This window comes from Mobula hypostoma, chromosome X1, assembly GCF_963921235.1.
Source record: "Mobula hypostoma chromosome X1, sMobHyp1.1, whole genome shotgun sequence".
NCBI classification, from domain to species: Eukaryota; Metazoa; Chordata; class Chondrichthyes; order Myliobatiformes; family Myliobatidae; genus Mobula; species Mobula hypostoma.
In genome coordinates this window covers 70,745,572-70,766,283 of record NC_086128.1, presented here as the reverse complement: position 1 = coordinate 70,766,283, position 20,712 = coordinate 70,745,572, and the positions used below count along the sequence as shown (strand labels likewise).

Genomic DNA, 20,712 nt, shown 5'->3' with positions numbered 1-20,712 from the left:
GGCCCCATGCGTCTCACCGGTGTACCAGGGCCTGTATTTGGATAGAATTCTGGTCAGCACGCCACAGGGTGCACAGAATGCCACACAGTAGGAAAATGTGGTGAAATCAAAGATATGGACAGCTAACAAAACAATTCTCTGTGTAGTACTGAATACTAAACAGACATTTTAGATGATTAGACCATAAAGCATAGGAGCAGAATTAGATCATTTGGCCCATCTGCCATTCCATCATGCCTCTCCCTGTAACCGTTGACACCCTGACTAATCAAGAACCTATCAACCTTCTCTTTAAATATACTCAATGATTTGGCCTGAACAGCCGTCCTTGGCAATGAATTCCACAGATTCACCACCCACTGGCTGAAGAATTTCCACCTCCTCTCTGTTCAACAGTGATGTCTTTCAATTCTGAGGCTGTGCCCTCTGGTCCTACGTTCCCCCACTACAGGAAACATCCTCTCCAACTCCACTTCGTCCAGGCCTTTCAATATGCAACGGGTTTCAATTAGATACCCCTCATTCTTCTAAACTCCGGTAAGTACAGGCCCAGAGCCATCCAATGCTCGTCATGTGTTAACCCTTTCATTCCCAGAAATGTTCTCGAGCCTTCTCTGGACTCCAACATCTTCCTAACTACAGCTGACCTTCACTAATCTGACTACCTGTAATCCGGTTCCTTTGATAATCTGGCACTGATTACGCTTAATGTGATCCTTCTGTAATTTGGCATTCTCACTAATCCGACACTCCTCAGGTCCCAATGGTGCAGGATTAGTGAAGGTCGGCCTGTACAAAGTGAAATCAACTGGCCTAAGCTTTCACTTTTTCTGCCTCTCTCCCTTCTTAAAGAATATAGTGACATTTGTAATTTTCCAGTCGTTGAGAACCCTGGGGTGCAATCCATTTGGTCCAGGTGACTTATCTACCTTAAGACCGTTCAGTTTCCCAGGAACCATCTCCCTAGAAAATGGCAACTTCACTCACATCTGCCCCCGGACACTCTCAGATTTCTGGCATACTGCTAATGTCTTCCACGGTGCAGACTGATGCAAAATATTTATTCAGTTCTTCCACCATTTCGTTGTCTCCCTTCACTACCTCTCTGGTGTCATTTTCCAGCCATCCATTTTCTACTCCTGCCTCTCTTTTATTCTTTATATATCTGAAAAATCTTTTCGTGTCCTGTTTAATATTGTTGGCTAGCTTCGTTTCGTATTCCACTTTTATCTCCTTTTTTCCTAAGTTAGGACTTTTTTCCTAAGTTGCCTTTTGTTGGTTTTAAAAGCTTCCCAATCCTCCAACTTCCCACTAACTTTTGGCTTTGACTTCCCTTGTCAGCCATGGTTGCCTCATCCTGCCTTTAAAATACTTCTCCCTCTTTGGGATGCATCTATCCTGGGCCTTTCGAATTTCCCCTAGAAACTCTAGCCATTGCTGTCATCCCTGCTAGTGTCCCGTTTCAGTCAACTTTGGCCAACTCCTCTCTCATGCCTCTGTAATTCCCTTTACTCCACTGTAATACTGATGAATCTGACTTCATCTTCTCCCTCCTAAAATGCAGGATGAATTCTATCATATTATGATCATTGTCTCCTAAGGGTTCTTTTACCCTAAGCTCCCTAATCATATCCGGTTCATGACATGGCACCCAATCCTAGTCAGTTCAGTGGGGGTTTTCTGTCCCCCATTGTAATATGTAGCCCACATTCTGGCTATGTTCAGAGGCTTGTATATAGCATTAGGGTCTCTTTACCTTTTCAGTTTTTTAACTCAACCCACAAAGATTCCTCACCTTCTGATCCTATGTCACCTCTTTGTCAGGATTTCATTTAATTTTTTTTTTACCAACAGAGCCACCCCACCCCCCTCTGCCTACCTGCCTGACCTTTCCTCGGACGTTAAGCTGCCAACGATGATCTTCTTTCAGCTACGACGCAGTGATGCTCAGAACATTACACTCGCCAATCTCTAACTGCCCTACCTTATTCCATTTACTGTGTACATTCAAGTATAACACCTCAGTCCTGTATTCATCACCCTTTTCGATTTTTGTCCCCCTTGTTACAGTTCAATTCATCCCACTGACTGCAATTTTGCCCGATCATCTGCCTGTCCTTCCTGACAGCCTCACTACACTCTGCGTCCAGTTGTATACCAACTGCCCCACCCTCAGCCCTATCACTCTGCATCCATCCCCCTGCCAATTTAGTTTAAGCCTTCCACAACATCTAGCCAACATGCCCATAAGGATGTTGGACCCCCCCTCGACCTCCCCGGGTTCAGATGTAACCCATCCTTTCTGTACAGGTCGTACCTTCCCAGTAGAGATCCCAGTGTTTCTCCCTCAGCCACTCATTCATCTGTACTACCACCCTATTCCTGCCCTGCCTAGCATGTGGTACTGGGAGTAATCCAGAGGTTCCTACCTTGGCAGTCCTGCTCTTCATACCAGAAGAAATAGGAACAGAATTAGGCTATTTGGCCCACCGAGTGTGCTCTGCCTTTTCATCATGCCTGATCTAAGTTTCCTCTTGGACCTAATCTCTTGCCTTACCTCTGTATCCCTTCATGCCCTGACCAATGAAGAATATACAGTATTAACCTCTGCCTTAAGTATACGTAAAGACTTGGCCTCTTCAGCTGCCTGTGGCAACAAATTCCACAGATTCACCACTCTCTGGCTAAAGAAATACCTCCACATCTCCATTCTAAAAGGACGCCCCTCTATTCTGAGGCTGTGACTTCTGGTCTTCGACTCCCCTACCACAGGGAGCGTCCTCTCCACATCCACTCTACCATTTGATAGGTGTCAATTGGGTCACCCCTCATACTTCGACTTCTGGTGAATACAGACCCAGGGCCATCAAATGCTCTTTTTATGACAAGGTGTTTGATCCTGGAATCATTTTTGTGGACCTCCTTTAAACCCTCTCCAGTTTCAGCACGTCCGTTCCAAGGTGAGGAGCCCCAAACAGCTCACAATATTCCAAGTGAGGCCTCACCAGTACTTTATGAAGTCTCAACATTATATCCTTGCATTCGCCTTCCTCACCACAGACTCAACCTGCAGATTAACCTTTAGGGAATCCTGTACAAGGACTCCCAGGTCCCTTTGCACCTCAGTTTTTGTATTTTCTCTCCACTTAAAAAAAAATAGCCCTTTCACTTCTTTTACCAAAGTGCATGACCATTCACTTCCTGACACTGTACTCACTGTACCACTTCTTTGCCCATTCTCCTAATCTATTCAAGTCCTTCTGCAGCCTCTCTACTTCCTCAAAACTACCTGCCCCTCCACCTATCTTCATATCATCTGCAAGCTTTGCAACAAAGCCATCAATTCCGTCATCCAAATCGTTGATCTATAACATAAAAAGTATTGGTCCCAGCACTGACCCCAGTGGAACACCACTAGTCACTGGCAGCCAACCAAAAAAGGCTACCTTTATTCCCACTCTTTGCCTGCTGCCAATCAGCCAATACTTTATCCTTGCTTGTGTCTTTCCTGTAATTCCATGGGCTCTTAACTTGTTAAATAGCCTCATGTGGGCACCTTGTCAAAGGCCTTCTGAAAATTTCACTACAGTACTACAGCATCAACCAATTCTCCTTTGTCTATCCTGCTTGTTATTTCTTCAAAGAATTCCAACAGCTTTGTCAGGCAAGGTTTTCTCCTGAGGGAACCATGCTGACTACGGCCTGTGTTTTCTCATGTGCCTGCAAGTACCCTGAAAGCACATCTTGAATAATCATCTTCCCATTTTCTCTCTAGTAATAACTTCATGCCCCCTGAAACCTGGAGCTTCCACCATATTGCCAGAGTCTTCAATAGTGAAGACTGATGCAAAATACTTAACTGAGTTCGTCCACCATTTCCTTGTCCCCCTCCCCATTACCACCTCTCCAGTATTGTTTTCCAATGGTTCAATACCCACGCTTGCCACTCTTTTACACTTCATGTATGTGAAGAAACTTTTGGCATCCTCTTTAATATTAATGGCTGGGTTACTTTTGTATTCCATTTTTACCTTAATGACTTTTTTAGTTACCATAGACCAAAAGAGATAGGAGCAGAATTAGACCGCCTGGCCCATCGAGTCTGCTCCGGTATTCAATCATGGCTGATCTTTTGTTTTGATCTCTCCTGAACCCCAGTTCCCGGCTTTCTTACCATAACCTTTGATCCCATGTCTAATCAAGAACCTATCAAAAGGGAACCCAAGTCTCTTTGCATCTCAGATTTTTGGATTTTCTCCATTTAAAAAATAGTCCGCACATTTATTTCTACTACCAAAGTGCATGACCTTGCATTTTCCAACATTGTATTTCTTTTGCCACTTTCTTACTCATTCTCCCAATCTGTCTAAGTCCTTCCGCATCCTACCTGTTTCCTCAACACTACCTGCCCCTCCACCAATCTTTGTATCATCTGCAAACTTGGCAACAAAGCCACCTATTCCATCATCTAAATCATTTACATACAGCATAAAAAGCAGTCCCAACACTGACCCCTGTGGAACGACACTAGTCACTGGAAGCCAACCAGAAAAGGATCCTTTTATTCCCACCCGCTGTCTCCTACTAATCAGCCAATGCTTTAACCATGTTAGTAACTGTCCTATAATGCCATGGGCTCTTAACTTGGTAAGCAGCCTCCTGTGTAGCACCTTGTCAAAGGCCTTCTGAAAGTCCAGATATACAACATCCACTGAATCCCCTTCACTATCCTACTTGTAATCTCCTCAAAGAATTCCAACAGATTCGTCAGGCAGGATTTTCCCTGAAGGAAACCATACTGACTTTGTACAATCTTGTCCAGTGTCACCAAGTACTCCATCACCTCATCCTTAACTCTAGCATCTTCCCAACCACTGAAGTCAGGCTAACTGGTCTATAATTTCCTTTCTTAAAGAGTGGAGTAACATTTGCAATTTCGCAGTCCTCTAGCATCATGCTGGAGTCCAATAATGCCACCACAATCTCTAACACTACCTCTTTCAGAACCCTAGGGTGCAGTTCCTTTGGTCCGGGTAACCTATGTACCTTTAGCTCTTTCAGCTTTTTGAGCACCTTCTCCCTTGTAATAGTAACTGCACTCACTTCCCTTCCTTCACACACTACAACATCAGGCACACTGCTAGTGTCTTCCACAGTGAAGACTGATGTAAAATACTCATTTAGTTCATCATCCATCTCCTTGTCCCCTGTTATTATTTCTCCAGCCTCATTTTCTAGCGGTCCTATATCCACTCTCATTTTTCTTTTATTTTTGACGTACTTGAAAAAACTTCCACTATCCACTTTGATATTATTTGCTAGCTTGCTTTCATCTTTTCCCTTCTAATGATTTTTTTAGTTGCTTTCTTCCCAATCCTCTATCTTCCCACTGATTTTTGCTTTGTCGTATGCCCTTTCTTTTGCTTTTACAATAGCTTTGACTTCCCTTGTCAGCCACGGTTGTACTATTTTACCATTTGAATATTTCTTCATTTTTGGAATACACATGTCCTGCACTTTTCTCGTTTTTCCCAGAAACACAGGCCTTTGCTGCTCTGCTGACATCCCTGCCAGCAGCTCCTTCCAATTTACTTTGGCCACCTCCTCTCTCATACCACTGTTAATTTCCTTTACTCCACTGAAATACCGCTAAATCAGTTCAATACCTAGTAAATCAGTTTCTCGATTATATAATGCACTCTCCCATGCTAAAAATGTAAATACATTGTATATTAAAGAGAAGTGGGAGAAAGAAGCGGGGTTGGTACTTTCAGAGGAGGCTTGGGGGAAAATCTGCAGCTTTCAATGGTCCTCAACTAATTCTTTGACTTGGAGAGAACGTTGTTGGAAAAACATTATAAGATACTTCAAGACTCCATATCAGGAAAAAATATAAAGATACAAACATGACGTGTTGGAGAAGGTGTGGCTCCAAGGAGGCAAATCATTTTCATATTTTCTGGGATTGCCCTAAATTAAGTCTATATTGGGAAGGTATTCATAGAACATTAGTTAAGGTACTTAGGTCCCAGATACCTCTGAACTTTGAGACGCTCTATTTGGGGGATGTATTGTTTCTTGAACAGAAGGAAGATATAAAGTTGCTGCAGGCCCTCTTAGCGGCAAGTAAGAAATCAATCACTAGAAAGTGGCTAAATCCAATACCACCTACATTGGAAGATTGGCACGAAATTATCTTGGAAATATTTAAAATGGAAAAGTTGACTTACTCCCTGAGAATTCAAAAAGAAAAATTTTATCAAATCTGGAATAAATGGATTGAATATATAACCCCAATGCGAGCAGACTTTAGATGACTCTCCTAATGATTTATACTGCTCTTCTCATCAACACAGTAATATTGCTAACGTAAGCACCCCTAGTCTAAATGTCTACTGTTTTTTGTTTTCTTTTGGAAAATAGAGAATTAACACAAGTAAAGGGAAAGATTTGAGAAAGGGATAAAAAATGAAAAAATAATTATGTCTGCGGGCAGGAACAAGCATGAACAAATTAGGATATAAACACCTACAATGGTTGTTACATAGGCTTATATACAACATTTTGGACCAGTGGAAATGGTCCAGAAGAGTTATATGGAAACTATTATTACCAATTTTCTTAACAACTAATACCATTACTTAGCCTAATAGATTAGAATTACCACAGTACATAATTATCTATTTAAGTGTCTAATTTCCTTTTATATCATCTCAATGTGTACTTAAGAATGTATAAATAATTATGGTTTTATACATATAAAAAAATTGAAAAGGTTATATGTGTGAAAAAAGTACATGATATTTGTGAATTCCTTATCCAAATAAAAATAAAATTTAAAAAAAATTAAAAAAAAGAAATACTGCTAAATCAGGCTTTACTTTCTCCCTCTCAAATTTCAAGTTGAACACAATCATGTTGTGATAACTGGTTTTTAAGGGTTCTTTTACCTCGAGCTCCCTAATCACCTCCGGTTCATTACATAACACCCAATCCAGTATAACTGGTCCCCTAGTAGGCTCAACGACAAACTGCTCTTAAAAAAACTATCTCTTAGGCATTCAACAAACTCACTCTCTTGAGATCCATTACCAACCTGATTTTCCCGATTGACCTGCATGTTAAAATCTCCCATAACTATCATAACATTGCCCATTTGACTTGCCTTTTCTATTTCCTGTTGTAACCCGTGGTTCACATCCCTGCCACTATTGGGAGGCCTGTATATAACTGCCATTAACGTCCCTTTACCCTTGCAGTTTCTCAACTCAACCCACAAGGATTCAACATCTTCCGATCCTATGTCACATCTTTCTACTGATCTGATGCCATTCTTTACCAGTAGAGCCACGTCACCCCCTCCGCCTACCTTCCTATCCCTCTGATATAACGGGTAACCTTGGACATTCAGCTGCCAACTACAACCATCCTTCAGCCACGATTCTGTGATGGCCACAACATCATACTTGACAATCTGTAATATTGCAACAAGATCATCCACTTTCTTTCTTATACTACGCGCATTTAGATACAACACCTTGAGTACCGAATTTGCTATCCTTTCTGATAATGATTTGATACTCAGCCTGTTGGCTGCATCTAAGTCCCATCACCTGCCTGCCCTTCCTGACAATCTGACCGCACGCTATCTTAACTTTTTTACCATCCGGCCTATCCTGAGCCCCTTCACTGCGGTTCCCACCCTCCTGCCAAGTTAGTTTAAACCCTCCCCAACAGCTCTAACAAACCTGCCCTGAGAATATTGGTCCCCCTTGGGTTCAGGTGCAACCTGTCACTTTTGAACAGGTCGTACCTTCCCCAGAAGAGATCCCAATGATCCAAGAACCTGAAGCCCTGCCCCCTGCACCCTCTTCTCAGCCACGCATTTATCTGCCAAATCATCCTGTTTCTATCTTTTGTTCGGTTTAAAAGCTTCCCAATCCATTAACTTCCCACTAATTTTTGCTCTATTATATGCCCTCTCTTTGGCTATTATATTGGCTTTGACTTCTCTTGTGAGCCACGGTTGTATCATTTTGCCTATGGAACGCCACTTCCTCTTCAGGATGTATCTATCGCACGCCTTCCAACTTGCTCCCAGAAATTCCAGCCATTGCTGCTGTGCCATCATCCCTGCCAGTGTTCTTTCCCATTCAACTCAGTCGGCTCCTCATGCCTCTGTAATTCCCTTACACTGATGCATCTGACTTCAGCTTCTCCCTCTCGAATTGCAGGGTGAAGTCCATCACCACTGCCTCCCAGGTGTTCCTTCACATTAAGCTCCCTCATCAAAACAGGTTCATTACGCAAATACCAATCCAGAACAGTTTCTCCCCCCACAAGCTGATCACACTGGCATTCGACAAATTCTACAATTTAAACGCTGGCCCAGATCGGAGTCAAGATGAGTGAATGCAAGCAGGCTTTTTCCACTGAGGCAAGGGGAGAAAAAAAACCAGAGGACATGGGTTAAGTGTGAGAGGGGAAAAGTTTAAAGGGAATATTAGGGGGGGCTTCTTCACACAGAGAGTGATGGGAGTATGGAATGAGCTGCCAGACGAGGTGGTAAATGCGGGTTCTTTTTTAACATTTAAGAATAAATTGGACAGATACATGGATGGGAGGTGTATGGAGGGATATGATCCATGTGCAGGTCAGTGGGACTAGGCAGAAAATGGTTCGGCACAGCCAAGAAGGGCCAAAAGGCCTGTTTCTGTGCTGTAGTTTCTATGGTTTCAAGGGGCGATTTTCGCTTGCTGTCTGCAATGTTCACTCCTCTCTCCAGGGCGCTGGAGCCTTTTGCCGTCCCGTTGTTTGGTCAGTTTAAACACCAGCCCAGACAGCTGTGGTGGTGGCGTCATCGGTAGACCGGTTCCGTCGTCGGTAAGCGAATTATAGGGAGTCCAGTGTGGGTGGTAACATGCTGCAGATGTAGTCTTCGTGTGAATTACCTTCAGTATCTAGTTGTCTACTGAGATCAAGGCAGGAATAAGCATCACGGGCTTGCATGGTTACATTAAATAGAGACACGTAAAAAGTGCTGGTGAACGCAGCAGGCCAGGCAGCGTCTATAGGAAGAGGTACAGTTGTCGTTTTGGGCCAAGACCCTTCGTCAGGATGGAGGGACATGGACGTGGTGTAGGGAGGAGGGATGAGTGTTTTGCTCTTTCAGCTGGTTTGGTACAACATGATGGGCCGAACGGCCTGTTCCTGTGCTGTACTGTTCTCTGTTCTATGAAAGTAGTTTTCTGTGCTGGAACGTCGCTCCCCACTGTTAGTGTCTACCAGAGCGCTGCCTTGTCAAAGGTCCCCACATCTGCTTTCCCACGTCTTCTCACAGCTGCAATCAGGGGGGAGGTGCAGGTTCTGGAACAGCTACTTCAGTTCATCCTTTTGCTAATGTTTGTGGAACATTTGATAACTCGCAGCCTGTACTCACTGGAGTTCAGAAGAATGGGTGGTGGTGTATCTGAATGAAACTGATGGAACGTTAAAAGGCCCAGATAGAGTGGATGTGGAGAGGATGTTTCCTATTGTGGGGGAGTCTAGGACCAGAGGACACAGATAGAGTGGATGTGGAGAGGATGTTTCCTATAGTGGGGGAGTCTAGGATCAGAGGACACAGATAGAGTGGATGTGGAGAGGATGTTTCCTATAGTCGGGGAGTCCAGGACCAGAGGACACAGAAAGAGTGGATGTGGAGAGGATGTTTCCTATAGTGGGTGAGTCTAGGACCAGAGGACACAGATAGAGTGGATGTGGAGAGGATGTTTCCTATAGTGGGGGAGTCTAGGACCAGAGGACACAGATAGAGTGGATGTGGAGAGGGTGTTTCCTATAGTGGGGGAGTCTAGGATCAGAGGACACAGATAGAGTGGATGTGGAGAGGGTGTTTCCTATAGTGGGGGAGTCTGGTACCAGAGGACACAGCCACATAACAGAAGGATGTCCATTTAGAACAGAGATGAGGAGGAATTTCTTTAGCTAGAAGGTGGTGAATCTATGGAATCCATTGCCACAGATGGATGTGGAGACCAAGTCATTGAGTATATTTAAGATGGAGGTTGGTCGGTTCTTGATTAGTCAGGGTGTCAGCGATTATCAGAGAATGAGGATTGAGAGGGATAATAAATCAGCTGTGATAGAATGGCAGGCCAGATTTGGTGAGCCTAATGGCCTAATTCTTCTGCTATGTCTTAAGGTCTTGTTTGGCTCTTGAACAAACCAAGGCAACCCTAATCACTACGTTTTAGCAACACTGTGACCACTTAGATCCCGCAACCTAAAACGGACGTTTTTGATTTAATTGTGTATAATTTCTTGTGAATGCTGTTTGATTCTATTTGCCTGTGATGCTCTTGAAAGTAGGTTTTTCGTTGCTCTTGTGCAGATGACAATAAACTCCACTTTGACTTCGAACTTTTGGTCTCTTCGGGCTATGATTAGTTTGTGCCTGGAATATTGTGCGCACCTCTGGTTGGGATGGGAACACTTTGGAGAGGGTGCAGGAGGTTTACCAGGGTGCTGCCTGCATTAGAGAGTTTTAGCTATTAGGAAAGGTTGAACAAACTTGGGTTTTCTCTGAGAGGCAGAGACTATCAGAATCTTTTTCCCATTTGTGTTGGCAGCTCATGACCCTCTGAGTGAAGAAGTTTGCCCTCGTGTGCCCCTTAAACTTTTCATCTTTCACATTTAACCAATGACCTCTGTTTGTAGTCCCACCCAACTTCAGTGGAAAAATCAGCTTGCATATACCCTATCTATACATGCATGCATTACTAAATGACAATGAAAGAGGACTGCGTGTCTTCATAATCATCATATACCCCTCGTATCTCCCCTTAATCTTGTGTTTCGAGGAATAAAGTTCAAACCTATTCAATACTTATAACTCAGGTCCTCCAGAATTGGCATCATACTTGTAAATTTTCTCTGTACTCCTTCAACCTTATTTACATCTTTCCTGTAGATAGGTGACCAGATCTGCACACAATACCCCAAATTAGCGTTTTATACAGCTTCAACATAACATCCCATTTCCTGTACACATACTTTGATTTGTGAGGCCATTGTGTCAAAAGCTTTCTTTGGTTTCCTGCTAAATGTTGTAATTGGACCCACCTTTACAGCTTTCTCTGACAGATTATTGTATCTACCCACCACCCTCTAAGAAAGTGTTTTCCATTGTATCCCCCTTCGAATCTTTCTCCTCTCACCTTAAATCTGTCTTCTAGTTTTCGACTCCCCTCCCCTGGGGAAAAGGACGGTGACGGTTCACCTCCTTTATCCCTCTTGAGTTTATATCGATAAAGACTTTCTTTGCCTCCGATGTGACAGGAAAGATGTCCTTGTAGCTCAAACCCTCTGCCATTCCTTGCCCCACTTCCCAAGTTCTTGATCCTGCTGTAATCTTAGATTACCATCTTCGCTGTTCCTGACAGCAGCAAATTTACTCAAAGGATCCACTTGATCACCACTGCCAACACCTGGCATCTGCCTCCCTTTTCCTCCCGAGGATACCACAGCCAGGAAAGCTCTCTGCTTCCTCAGGAGGCAAAAGGAACTCGGCATGTCCCCATCGACCCACACCAGTTCTATTGACGTACCGTAGAAAACATCCAATCTGGATCCATTGTGCCTTGGTATGGAATGACCTTCACCTACCCGGACATTCTCCCTTCTCCCCTCCACAGGCTCTGCCTCCTCACGATCAAAGACCCTCACCTACCCCAGACATTCCACGGACTCTGTCTGTACCCCTCACTGCCTCAGCACGATCAAAGACCCTCACCTACCCCAAACATCCTCCCTTCTCCCTTCTCCCTCCTCCCCTCCAAGGACTCTGTCTATGCTTCTCACTGCCTCAGTAAAGCAGCCAGCAATATTAAATCGCCCACCCCACCCCGGACACGCTCTCTTCCACCTTCCGTCGGCTGAAGTTGCAAAAACCTGCCCGTCCCTTGCCTCTGACCCCAACACCCTGACCTTCCCAGTCAGGCCCCGCCGCTTCGATGCGCTCTCAGACCTGGCCCCCGCTGCCTCGATCGGCCCGTCCCCAGCCTTCCCGACCTGGCCCTGTGCTTGAATCGGTCAAAAATCAGCAGCTCGCTCCCCGCTGCCTCGGATCTGCCCCTTTGAATAGGCTCCAGTCATGGCCAGCCATCGGCTCGTTCCCCACCCTCGGCACCGAGTAACTGGTTGTCAGTTTCCCCAGTGGTTTGACTCTTGTCCGGTCTGATTCTGTTTAGAGTCAATTTACGGCGGTGGGTGAAGCCGACCTGAAGGCACTCGATAACCAGATCCGAGAGCTGAGCGAGAAGTTCCAGAGCGTTCAGCAGAGCTGCCGACAGATGGAAGCAGGTGGGAAGCGGCGTGGGACGTCCGTGTCAGAGGCAATACAAACCTGGCGAGATTTCCCCCCTTTGCTCACATGCAGCTAGTGAGATCATCTGCGTGTCCGGTGATTGATAGATGACTGTAATATAACCCGTCATTATCCGGGGGGGGACAGTGATTATATTTAATCAGCGATTATCCGGGGGGGGACAGTGATTATATTTAATCAGTGATTATCCGGCGGGGGGGGAACAGTGATTATATTTAATCAGTGATTATCCGGAGGGGGAGGGGGGACAGTGATTATATTTAATCAGCGATTATCCGGAGGGGGGGACAGTGATTATATTTAATCAGTGATTATCCGGAGGGGGGAGGGGGGGACAGTGATTATATTTAATCAGTCATTATCCGGAGGGGGGAGGGGGGGACAGTGATTATATTTAATCAGTGATTATCCGGAGGGGGAGGGGGGGACAGTGATTATATTTAATCAGTGATTATCCGGGGGGGAACAGTGATTATATTTAATCAGTGATTATCCGGAGGGGGGAGGGGGGACAGTGATTATATTTAATCAGTGATTATCCGGGGGGGGGGACAGTGATTATATTTAATCAGTGATTATCCGGGGGGGGGAAACAGTGATTATATTTAATCAGTGATTATCCGGGGGGGAGGGGGGACAGTGATTATATTTAGTCAGTGATTATCCGGGGGGAGGGGGGGACAGTGATTATATTTAATCAGTGATTATCCGGGGGGGACAGTGATTATATTTAATCAGTGATTATCCGGGGGGGGACAGTGATTATATTTAATCAGTGATTATCCGGGGGGGGAGGAGGGACAGTGATTATATTTAATCAGTGATTATCCGGGGGGGGGACAGTGATTATATTTAATCAGTGATTATCCGGGGGGGGAACAGTGATTATATTTAATCAGTGATTATCCGGGGGGGAGGGGGGACAGTGATTATATTTAATCAGTGATTATCCGGGGGGGAGGGGGGGACAGTGATTATATTTAATCAGTGATTATCCGGGGGGGGGGACAGTGATTATATTTAATCAGTGATTATCCGGGGGGGGACAGTGATTATATTTAATCAGTGATTATCCGGGGGGGGAGGGGGGACAGTGATTATATTTAATCAGTGATTATCCGGGGGGGGGACAGTGATTATATTTAATCAGTGATTATCCGGGGGGGGGAACAGTGATTATATTTAATCAGTGATTATCCGGGGGGGAGGGGGGACAGTGATTATATTTAATCAGTGATTATCCGGGGGGGAGGGGGGGAACAGTGATTATATTTAATCAGTGATTATCCGGGGGGGGACAGTGATTATATTTAATCAGTGATTATCCGGGGGGGGACAGTGATTATATTTAATCAGTGATTATCTGGAGGGGGGAGGGGGGACAGTGATTATATTTAATCAGTGATTATCGGGGGGGGGGACAGTGATTATATTTAATCAGTGATTATCCGGGGGGGGAACAGTGATTATATTTAATCAGTGATTATCCGGGGGGGGACAGTGATTATATTTAATCAGTGATTATCCGGAGGGGGGGACAGTGATTATATTTAATCAGTGATTATCCGGGGGGGAGGGGGGACAGTGATTATATTTAATCAGTGATTATCCGGGGGAGAGGGGGAAACAGTGATTATATTTAATCAGTGATTATCCGGAGGGGGGAGGGGGGACAGTGATTATATTTAATCAGTGATTATCCGGAGGGGGGGAGGGGGGACAGTGATTATATTTAATCAGTGATTATCCGGAGGGGGGGGACAGTGATTATATTTAATCAGTGATTATCCGGGGGAGAGGGGGAAACAGTGATTATATTTAATCAGTGATTATCCGGGGGGGGAACAGTGATTATATTTAATCAGTGATTATCCGGAGGGGGGGACAGTGATTATATTTAATCAGTGATTATCCGGGGGGGAGGGGGGACAGTGATTATATTTAATCAGTGATTATCCGGGGGAGAGGGGGAAACAGTGATTATATTTAATCAGTGATTATCCGGAGGGGGGAGGGGGGACAGTGATTATATTTAATCAGTGATTATCCGGAGGGGGGAGGGGGGACAGTGATTATATTTAATCAGTGATTATCCGGAGGGGGGGGACAGTGATTATATTTAATCAGTGATTATCCGGGGGAGAGGGGGAAACAGTGATTATATTTAATCAGTGATTATCCGGGGGGGGAACAGTGATTATATTTAATCAGTGATTATCCGGAGGGGGGAGGGGGGGACAGTGATTATATTTAATCAGTGATTATCCGGAGGGGGAAGGGGGGGACAGTGATTATATTTAATGTGATTATCCGGGGGGGAGGGGGGACAGTGATTATATTTAATCAGTGATTATCCGGAGGGGGGGAGGGGGGACAGTGATTATATTTAATCAGTGATTATCCGGGGGAGAGGGGGAAACAGTGATTATATTTAATCAGTGATTATCCGGGGGGGGAGGGGGGACAGTGATTATATTTAATCAGTGATTATCCGGGGGAGAGGGGGGGACAGTGATTATATTTAATCAGTGATTATCCGGAGGGGGAAGGGGGGACAGTGATTATATTTAATGTGATTATCCGGGGGGGAGGGGGGACAGTGATTATATTTAATCAGTGATTATCCGGAGGGGGAGGGGGGACAGTGATTATATTTAATCAGTGATTATCCGGGGGAGAGGGGGAAACAGTGATTATATTTAATCAGTGATTATCCGGGGGGGGAGGGGGGACAGTGATTATATTTAATCAGTGATTATCCGGGGGAGAGGGGGGGACAGTGATTATATTTAATCAGTGATTATCCGGAGGGGGGGACAGTGATTAAATTTAATCAGTGATTATCCGGGGGGGAGGGGGGACAGTGATTATATTTAATCAGTGATTATCCGGAGGGGGGGAGGGGGGACAGTGATTATATTTTATCAGTGATTATCCGGAGGGGGGAGGGGGGACAGTGATTATATGGGGGACAGTGATTATATTTAATCAGTGATTATCCGGAGGGGGGAGGGGGGACAGTGATTATATTTAATCAGTGATTATCCGGGGGGGGGAACAGTGATTATATTTAATCAGTGATTATCCGGGGGGGGGGGGGAAACAGTGATTATATTTAATCAGTGATTATCCGGAGGGGGAGGGGGGACAGTGATTATATTTAATCAGTGATTATCCGGAGGGGGAGGGGGTACAGTGATTATATTTAATCAGTGATTATCCGGAGGGGGAAGGGGGGGACAGTGATTATATTTAATGTGATTATCCGGGGGGGAGGGGGACAGTGATTATATTTAATCAGTGATTATCCGGAGGGGGGGAGGGGGGACAGTGATTATATTTAATCAGTGATTATCCGGGGGAGAGGGGGAAACAGTGATTATATTTAATCAGTGATTATCCGGGGGGGGAGGGGGGACAGTGATTATATTTAATCAGTGATTATCCGGGGGGGAGGGGGGGACAGTGATTATATTTAATCAGTGATTATCCGGGGGGGGGGGAACAGTGATTATATTTAATCAGTGATTATCCGGGGTGGGAAACAGTGATTATATTTAATCAGTGATTATCCGGAGGGGGAGACAGTGATTATATTTAATCAGTGATTATCCGGAGGGGGGACAGTGATTAAATTTAATCAGTGATTATCCGGGGGGGAGGGGGGACAGTGATTATATTTAATCAGTGATTATCCGGAGGGGGGGAGGGGGGACAGTGATTATATTTTATCAGTGATTATCCGGAGGGGGGGAGGGGGGACAGTGATTATATGGGGGACAGTGATTATATTTAATCAGTGATTATCCGGAGGGGGGAGGGGGGCAGTGATTATATTTAATCAGTGATTATCCGGGGGGGGGGGAAACAGTGATTATATTTAATCAGTGATTATCCGGAGGGGGAGGGGGGACAGTGATTGTATTTAATCAGTGATTATCCGGGGGGGGGAAGACAGTGATTATATTTAATCAGTGATTATCCGGAGGGGGAGGGGGGGACAGTGATTATATTTAATCAGTGATTATCCGGAGGGGGAGGGGGGACAGTGATTATATTTAATCAGTGATTATCCGGGGAGGAGGGGGGGACAGTGATTATATTTAATCAGTGATTATCCGGGGGGCGGGAAACGGTGATTATATTTAATCAGTCGTTATCCGGAGGGGGGAGGGGGGACAGTGATTATATTTAATGTGATTATCCGGGGGGGAGGGGGAACAGTGATTATATTTAATCAGTGATTATCCGGGGGGAGGAGGGGGGACAGTGATTATATTTAATGTGATTATCCGGGGGGGGGGGGGGGGAACAGTGATTATATTTAATCAGTGATTATCCGGAGGGGGAGGGGGGGACAGTGATTATATTTAATCAGCGATTATCCGGAGGGGGGGACAGTGATTATATTTAATCAGTGATTATCCGGAGGGGGAAGGGGGGGACAGTGATTATATTTAATCAGTGATTATCCGGAGGGGGGGAGGGGGGCAGTGATTATATTTAATCAGTGATTATCCGGAGGGGGGGACAGTGATTATATTTAATCAGTGATTATCCGGGAGGGGGGACAGTGATTATATTTATTCAGTGATTATCCGGAGGGGGGGGAACAGTGGTTATATTTAATCAGTGATTATCCGGAGGGGGGGAAACGGTGATTATATTTAATCAGTGATTATCCGGGGGGGAGGGGGACAGTGATTATATTTAATCAGTGATTATCCGGAGGGGGGAGGGGGGGACAGTGATTATATTTAATCAGCGATTATTATATTTAATCAGCGATTATCCGGAGGGGGGGAAACGGTGATTATATTTAATCAGTGATTATCCGGAGGGGGGGACAGTGATTATATTTAATCAGTGGTTATCCGGAGGGGGGAAATGGTGATTATATTTAATCAGTGATTATCCGGAGGGGGGAAACGGTGATTATATTTAATCAGTGATTATCCGGAGGGGGGAGGGGGGGCAGTGATTATATTTAATCAGCGATTATCCGGAGGGGGGGAAACGGTGATTATATTTAATCAGTGATTATCCGGAGGGGGGGACAGTGATTATATTTAATCAGTGGTTATCCGGAGGGGGGAAACGGTGATTATATTCAATCAGTGATTATCCGGAGGGGGGGACAGTGATTATATTTAATCAGTGATTATCCGGAGGGGGGGACGTGTGGAATAAAAACAGATGCAGGATTGTCTGTAGGTAACGTGGGGAATAAAAACAGATGCAGGATTGTCTGTAGGTAACGTGGGGAATAAAAACAGATGCAGGATTGTCTGTAAGTAACGTCGGGAATAAAATCAGGTGTGGGATTGTCGCTCGGGAGTAAGAGCAGACAGGTACAGTAGTCCGAAGGGTGGACTACCCCTCTGAAAACAGGCAGCATTGGATCGGAAGGTCTTGTCAAGTCGCGGTATTTCTTTATAAAGCAGCTGCCTGACCCCTGGTGGCGGAAGCTGTGTACTGCCTTCAATTTTATTTCCCCCTGACCAGACATCAGAGAAGTCAGCAAAGATTTTCAGAAGTGATTCATGTGGGGGAAGGAGCACAGTTGGATCACTTGGATCGGTGAGAGGGACTGGGATCGTCGTTAGAGAGAAGGCTGGGGGGGGCGTGCTGTTGGAAATATCTGGAATGTGAAGCGGTCTGAACAGAAAGAATGGGGGAGGTGGTTCCTCATGAGCCAGTGGTCCGGGCTGCACTGTCCAGTGGGCTCCCGTCAGCGTTTTATCCCACCTTCCAACACGTGGCCTGTAGCCTTCGATCCCCGGGTGATTGAAGTGCTTGTGGAGGTATTTCGTCCGGGTGATGAACGACTTCCTTCCATCCTCTCTGAATTTCTGGCCCCTCATCACATTCCTGACAGATCCTCTCAGGCTACCCCATCTCTGCCCCTCATGCCCTCTCTTCACTTCCTCCGGTCTCCCATAACTGGGGCTCCGTGGTAATGTAAGGGTTAGGGCGACGCAATGCCAGCTCGGGGCGGTCAGAGTTCAATTCCTGTGTCGTCTGTGAGCAAGTGTGTCCGTTCCTTCCCGTGGGTTTCCTCCGGAGTCTCCGGTTTCCTCCCGCACTCTGAAGCCTCTGGAGGTTGGTAGGCTAATTGGTCATTGTATCCGTCTCGTGATTCGGCCAGGGTTAAATCAGTGGGTTGCTAGGCTGAGCAGCTCAAAGGGCCAGAGGGTCTGGTTCCACTCAATCTCTGAATAAAGTAATGAATTACATTGCTCCATCTCGGGCAACGTCTTCATGAATCTCCTCTGCACCCTCATTTTATTCTTCTTTCTTAATTTTTCAGAATTGTACGCTGTCCTCCATTGTTGTTATAAAGTAGGAGCATAACCCGCCTCGTCCTGTACTTAGTGCCCTGCCAGCCATCCCAACTCTTTCTTAACCACGTTATCTGTCTCTGCCACCAAGTTCAGGCATCTTATCTGGGGAGAACATACGATGCTGGATTAGGCCCATTGCGTCTGCCCTACCATTCATCCATGCTGATATATTATCCCTCTCCCCGTAACCCTTGACACCCTGACTAATTAGACACCTATGAACCCCCTGACACACCATGGTGCTGCTGTTCCTGCTATTCCTGGTACGTGTCCTGGTCCCAATCCTCTTCCTCTTAAGCCTTTAACTCCTTCTGGGACAAAGGCAGCTGTCAGCAGCTTGCCAAAGCCCTCTGTCTGTCCTGAGCCGAAGGTTAACTTCTGCTTTCACTACACGACTTTGTTCCTCTCCCAGAGATGGGGACTTTGGCATTTCTGTGGCTCTGAGTTTTTACGGGGCAGGCGTTGCTCAGCCCCCCACACCCAGCCCTCCTCCTCTCCGGGCTTGGGATCTGTCCTCATTAATCTCCTCAAAATGGATCCCTTCACATTTATCACACTTAAACTCTACATGTTTAAAAAAAGTCTGCCATCTCTCGTCAACCCCCCCCCCACACCCCTCTCCTGTCGCCGCCCACACCCGTCTTCCATCACAGAGCCAATTCTGTATTGAATTTTCCAGCTTGCTGAGGATCTCAAGTGGTGCTGACATACTGGGCCTCTTGACATACTCGTTCAGCCTCTCGATATCCATGTAAACTGTAGTAAGACATGACCTGCCCCACACAGCGACACTGACTGTCCCTAACTAAGCCATGGTTTTCCAGGTAACTCATCAATCCTGTCCTGTTGAATCTTCTCCAGTAAGATCCACTCCCCTCTCACCACTTCAAAACAAAAAACCAACAGGTTTCAGAGACGCACAAAGTGTTTCTGACAAGGGCGTCCACTTTCACATGGAAAGGATATTGAACTGTGCATTTTCATCTCAAAATCCCAAGGCAGTACACACTGAACAAAGCATGTATCTTGGGTTGTGGTTATTGTGTAGCTGGATTTTAGTGGGATCTTCGCCGTACAGGGTGTTTCTGTTCCATACTGTATGCTGATGGACTTGGTATCTTGTATGTTTCTGATGGACGTTAACCTATTCTGGGTCTGAATTTAGATTGTAGACGTTGTGTAGCTGGAGATTAGTCAGACATTTGCTGGACAGGGTGTGTCTGTTCCTTACTGTATGATGTACTTGGGTATACCTGTACATTTATGTCTACCTTATGAGATGGAGATGGACTTTAACCTATTTTCTGTCCGGATTAGAACTTAAGGTGCTCAGTAATTCGATGACGACTGAAGAGATGTCGGCAGAAATTGCAGCCTTAAAGCAAGAATGTGCATCTTACCAGGCGAGACTGCAGAAGATCAAATCTACGAGCAATCATGTGACCCCAGAGGAGAAGGAGCAGGTGAAGGCGTTATTCTGGGGGATCTAGGTTAAGTTGTTTTTAAAATATCTTTGCTGGCCACGAGTGAGTTCCAATTGACAGGAGGATGAGAGATCAGCTCGAGCTCCCTCCCCACCCGCCCCCAGCCTCCCCTTTAAAGAGTGGCAGCCGGCCTGTGGGCCTAACTTCGGTAGTAAGGAAGCTGGGAGGTGATTGGTGAAGAGGGAATCTGATAGGAGAGGGGAGTGGACTGTGGGAGAAAACGATGGAGGAGGGGGCAGCAGAGGGAGGTGGTAGGCAGACGAGGAGAGGAGAAGGGGTGGGAGGGGAGCCGGAATGAGGAATGGAAAAAGAGAGAAGAGATTACATTGTATGATAAGGTGGAGTCTTGATCTCATAATCTACCACATCTGGCTTTATACCGTATAAGACACAGGAGCAGAATTAGGGCCAATTGGCCCATCGAGTCTGCTCTGCCATTCCATCATGGCTGATTTATTAACCCGCTCAACCCCATTCTCCTGCCTTCTCCCTCTAACCT

At 45.5% G+C, this 20,712-nt stretch overlaps 1 protein-coding gene across 3 annotated transcripts in view; it reads left to right on the top strand.

Moving 5' to 3' along the window:
* The window catches only part of psmc3ip (PSMC3 interacting protein), a 202,177-nt gene that overhangs the window by 162,036 nt on the left and 19,429 nt on the right, over window positions 1–20,712 (top strand). For all 3 annotated transcript variants that reach the window (XM_063036986.1, XM_063036984.1, XM_063036985.1), the window contains exons 5-6: window positions 12,249–12,360; window positions 20,047–20,192. In XM_063036986.1, coding sequence (XP_062893056.1) covers window positions 12,249–12,360; window positions 20,047–20,192 — 258 coding nt within the window. The remainder of the gene's footprint in view (window positions 1–12,248; window positions 12,361–20,046; window positions 20,193–20,712) is intronic.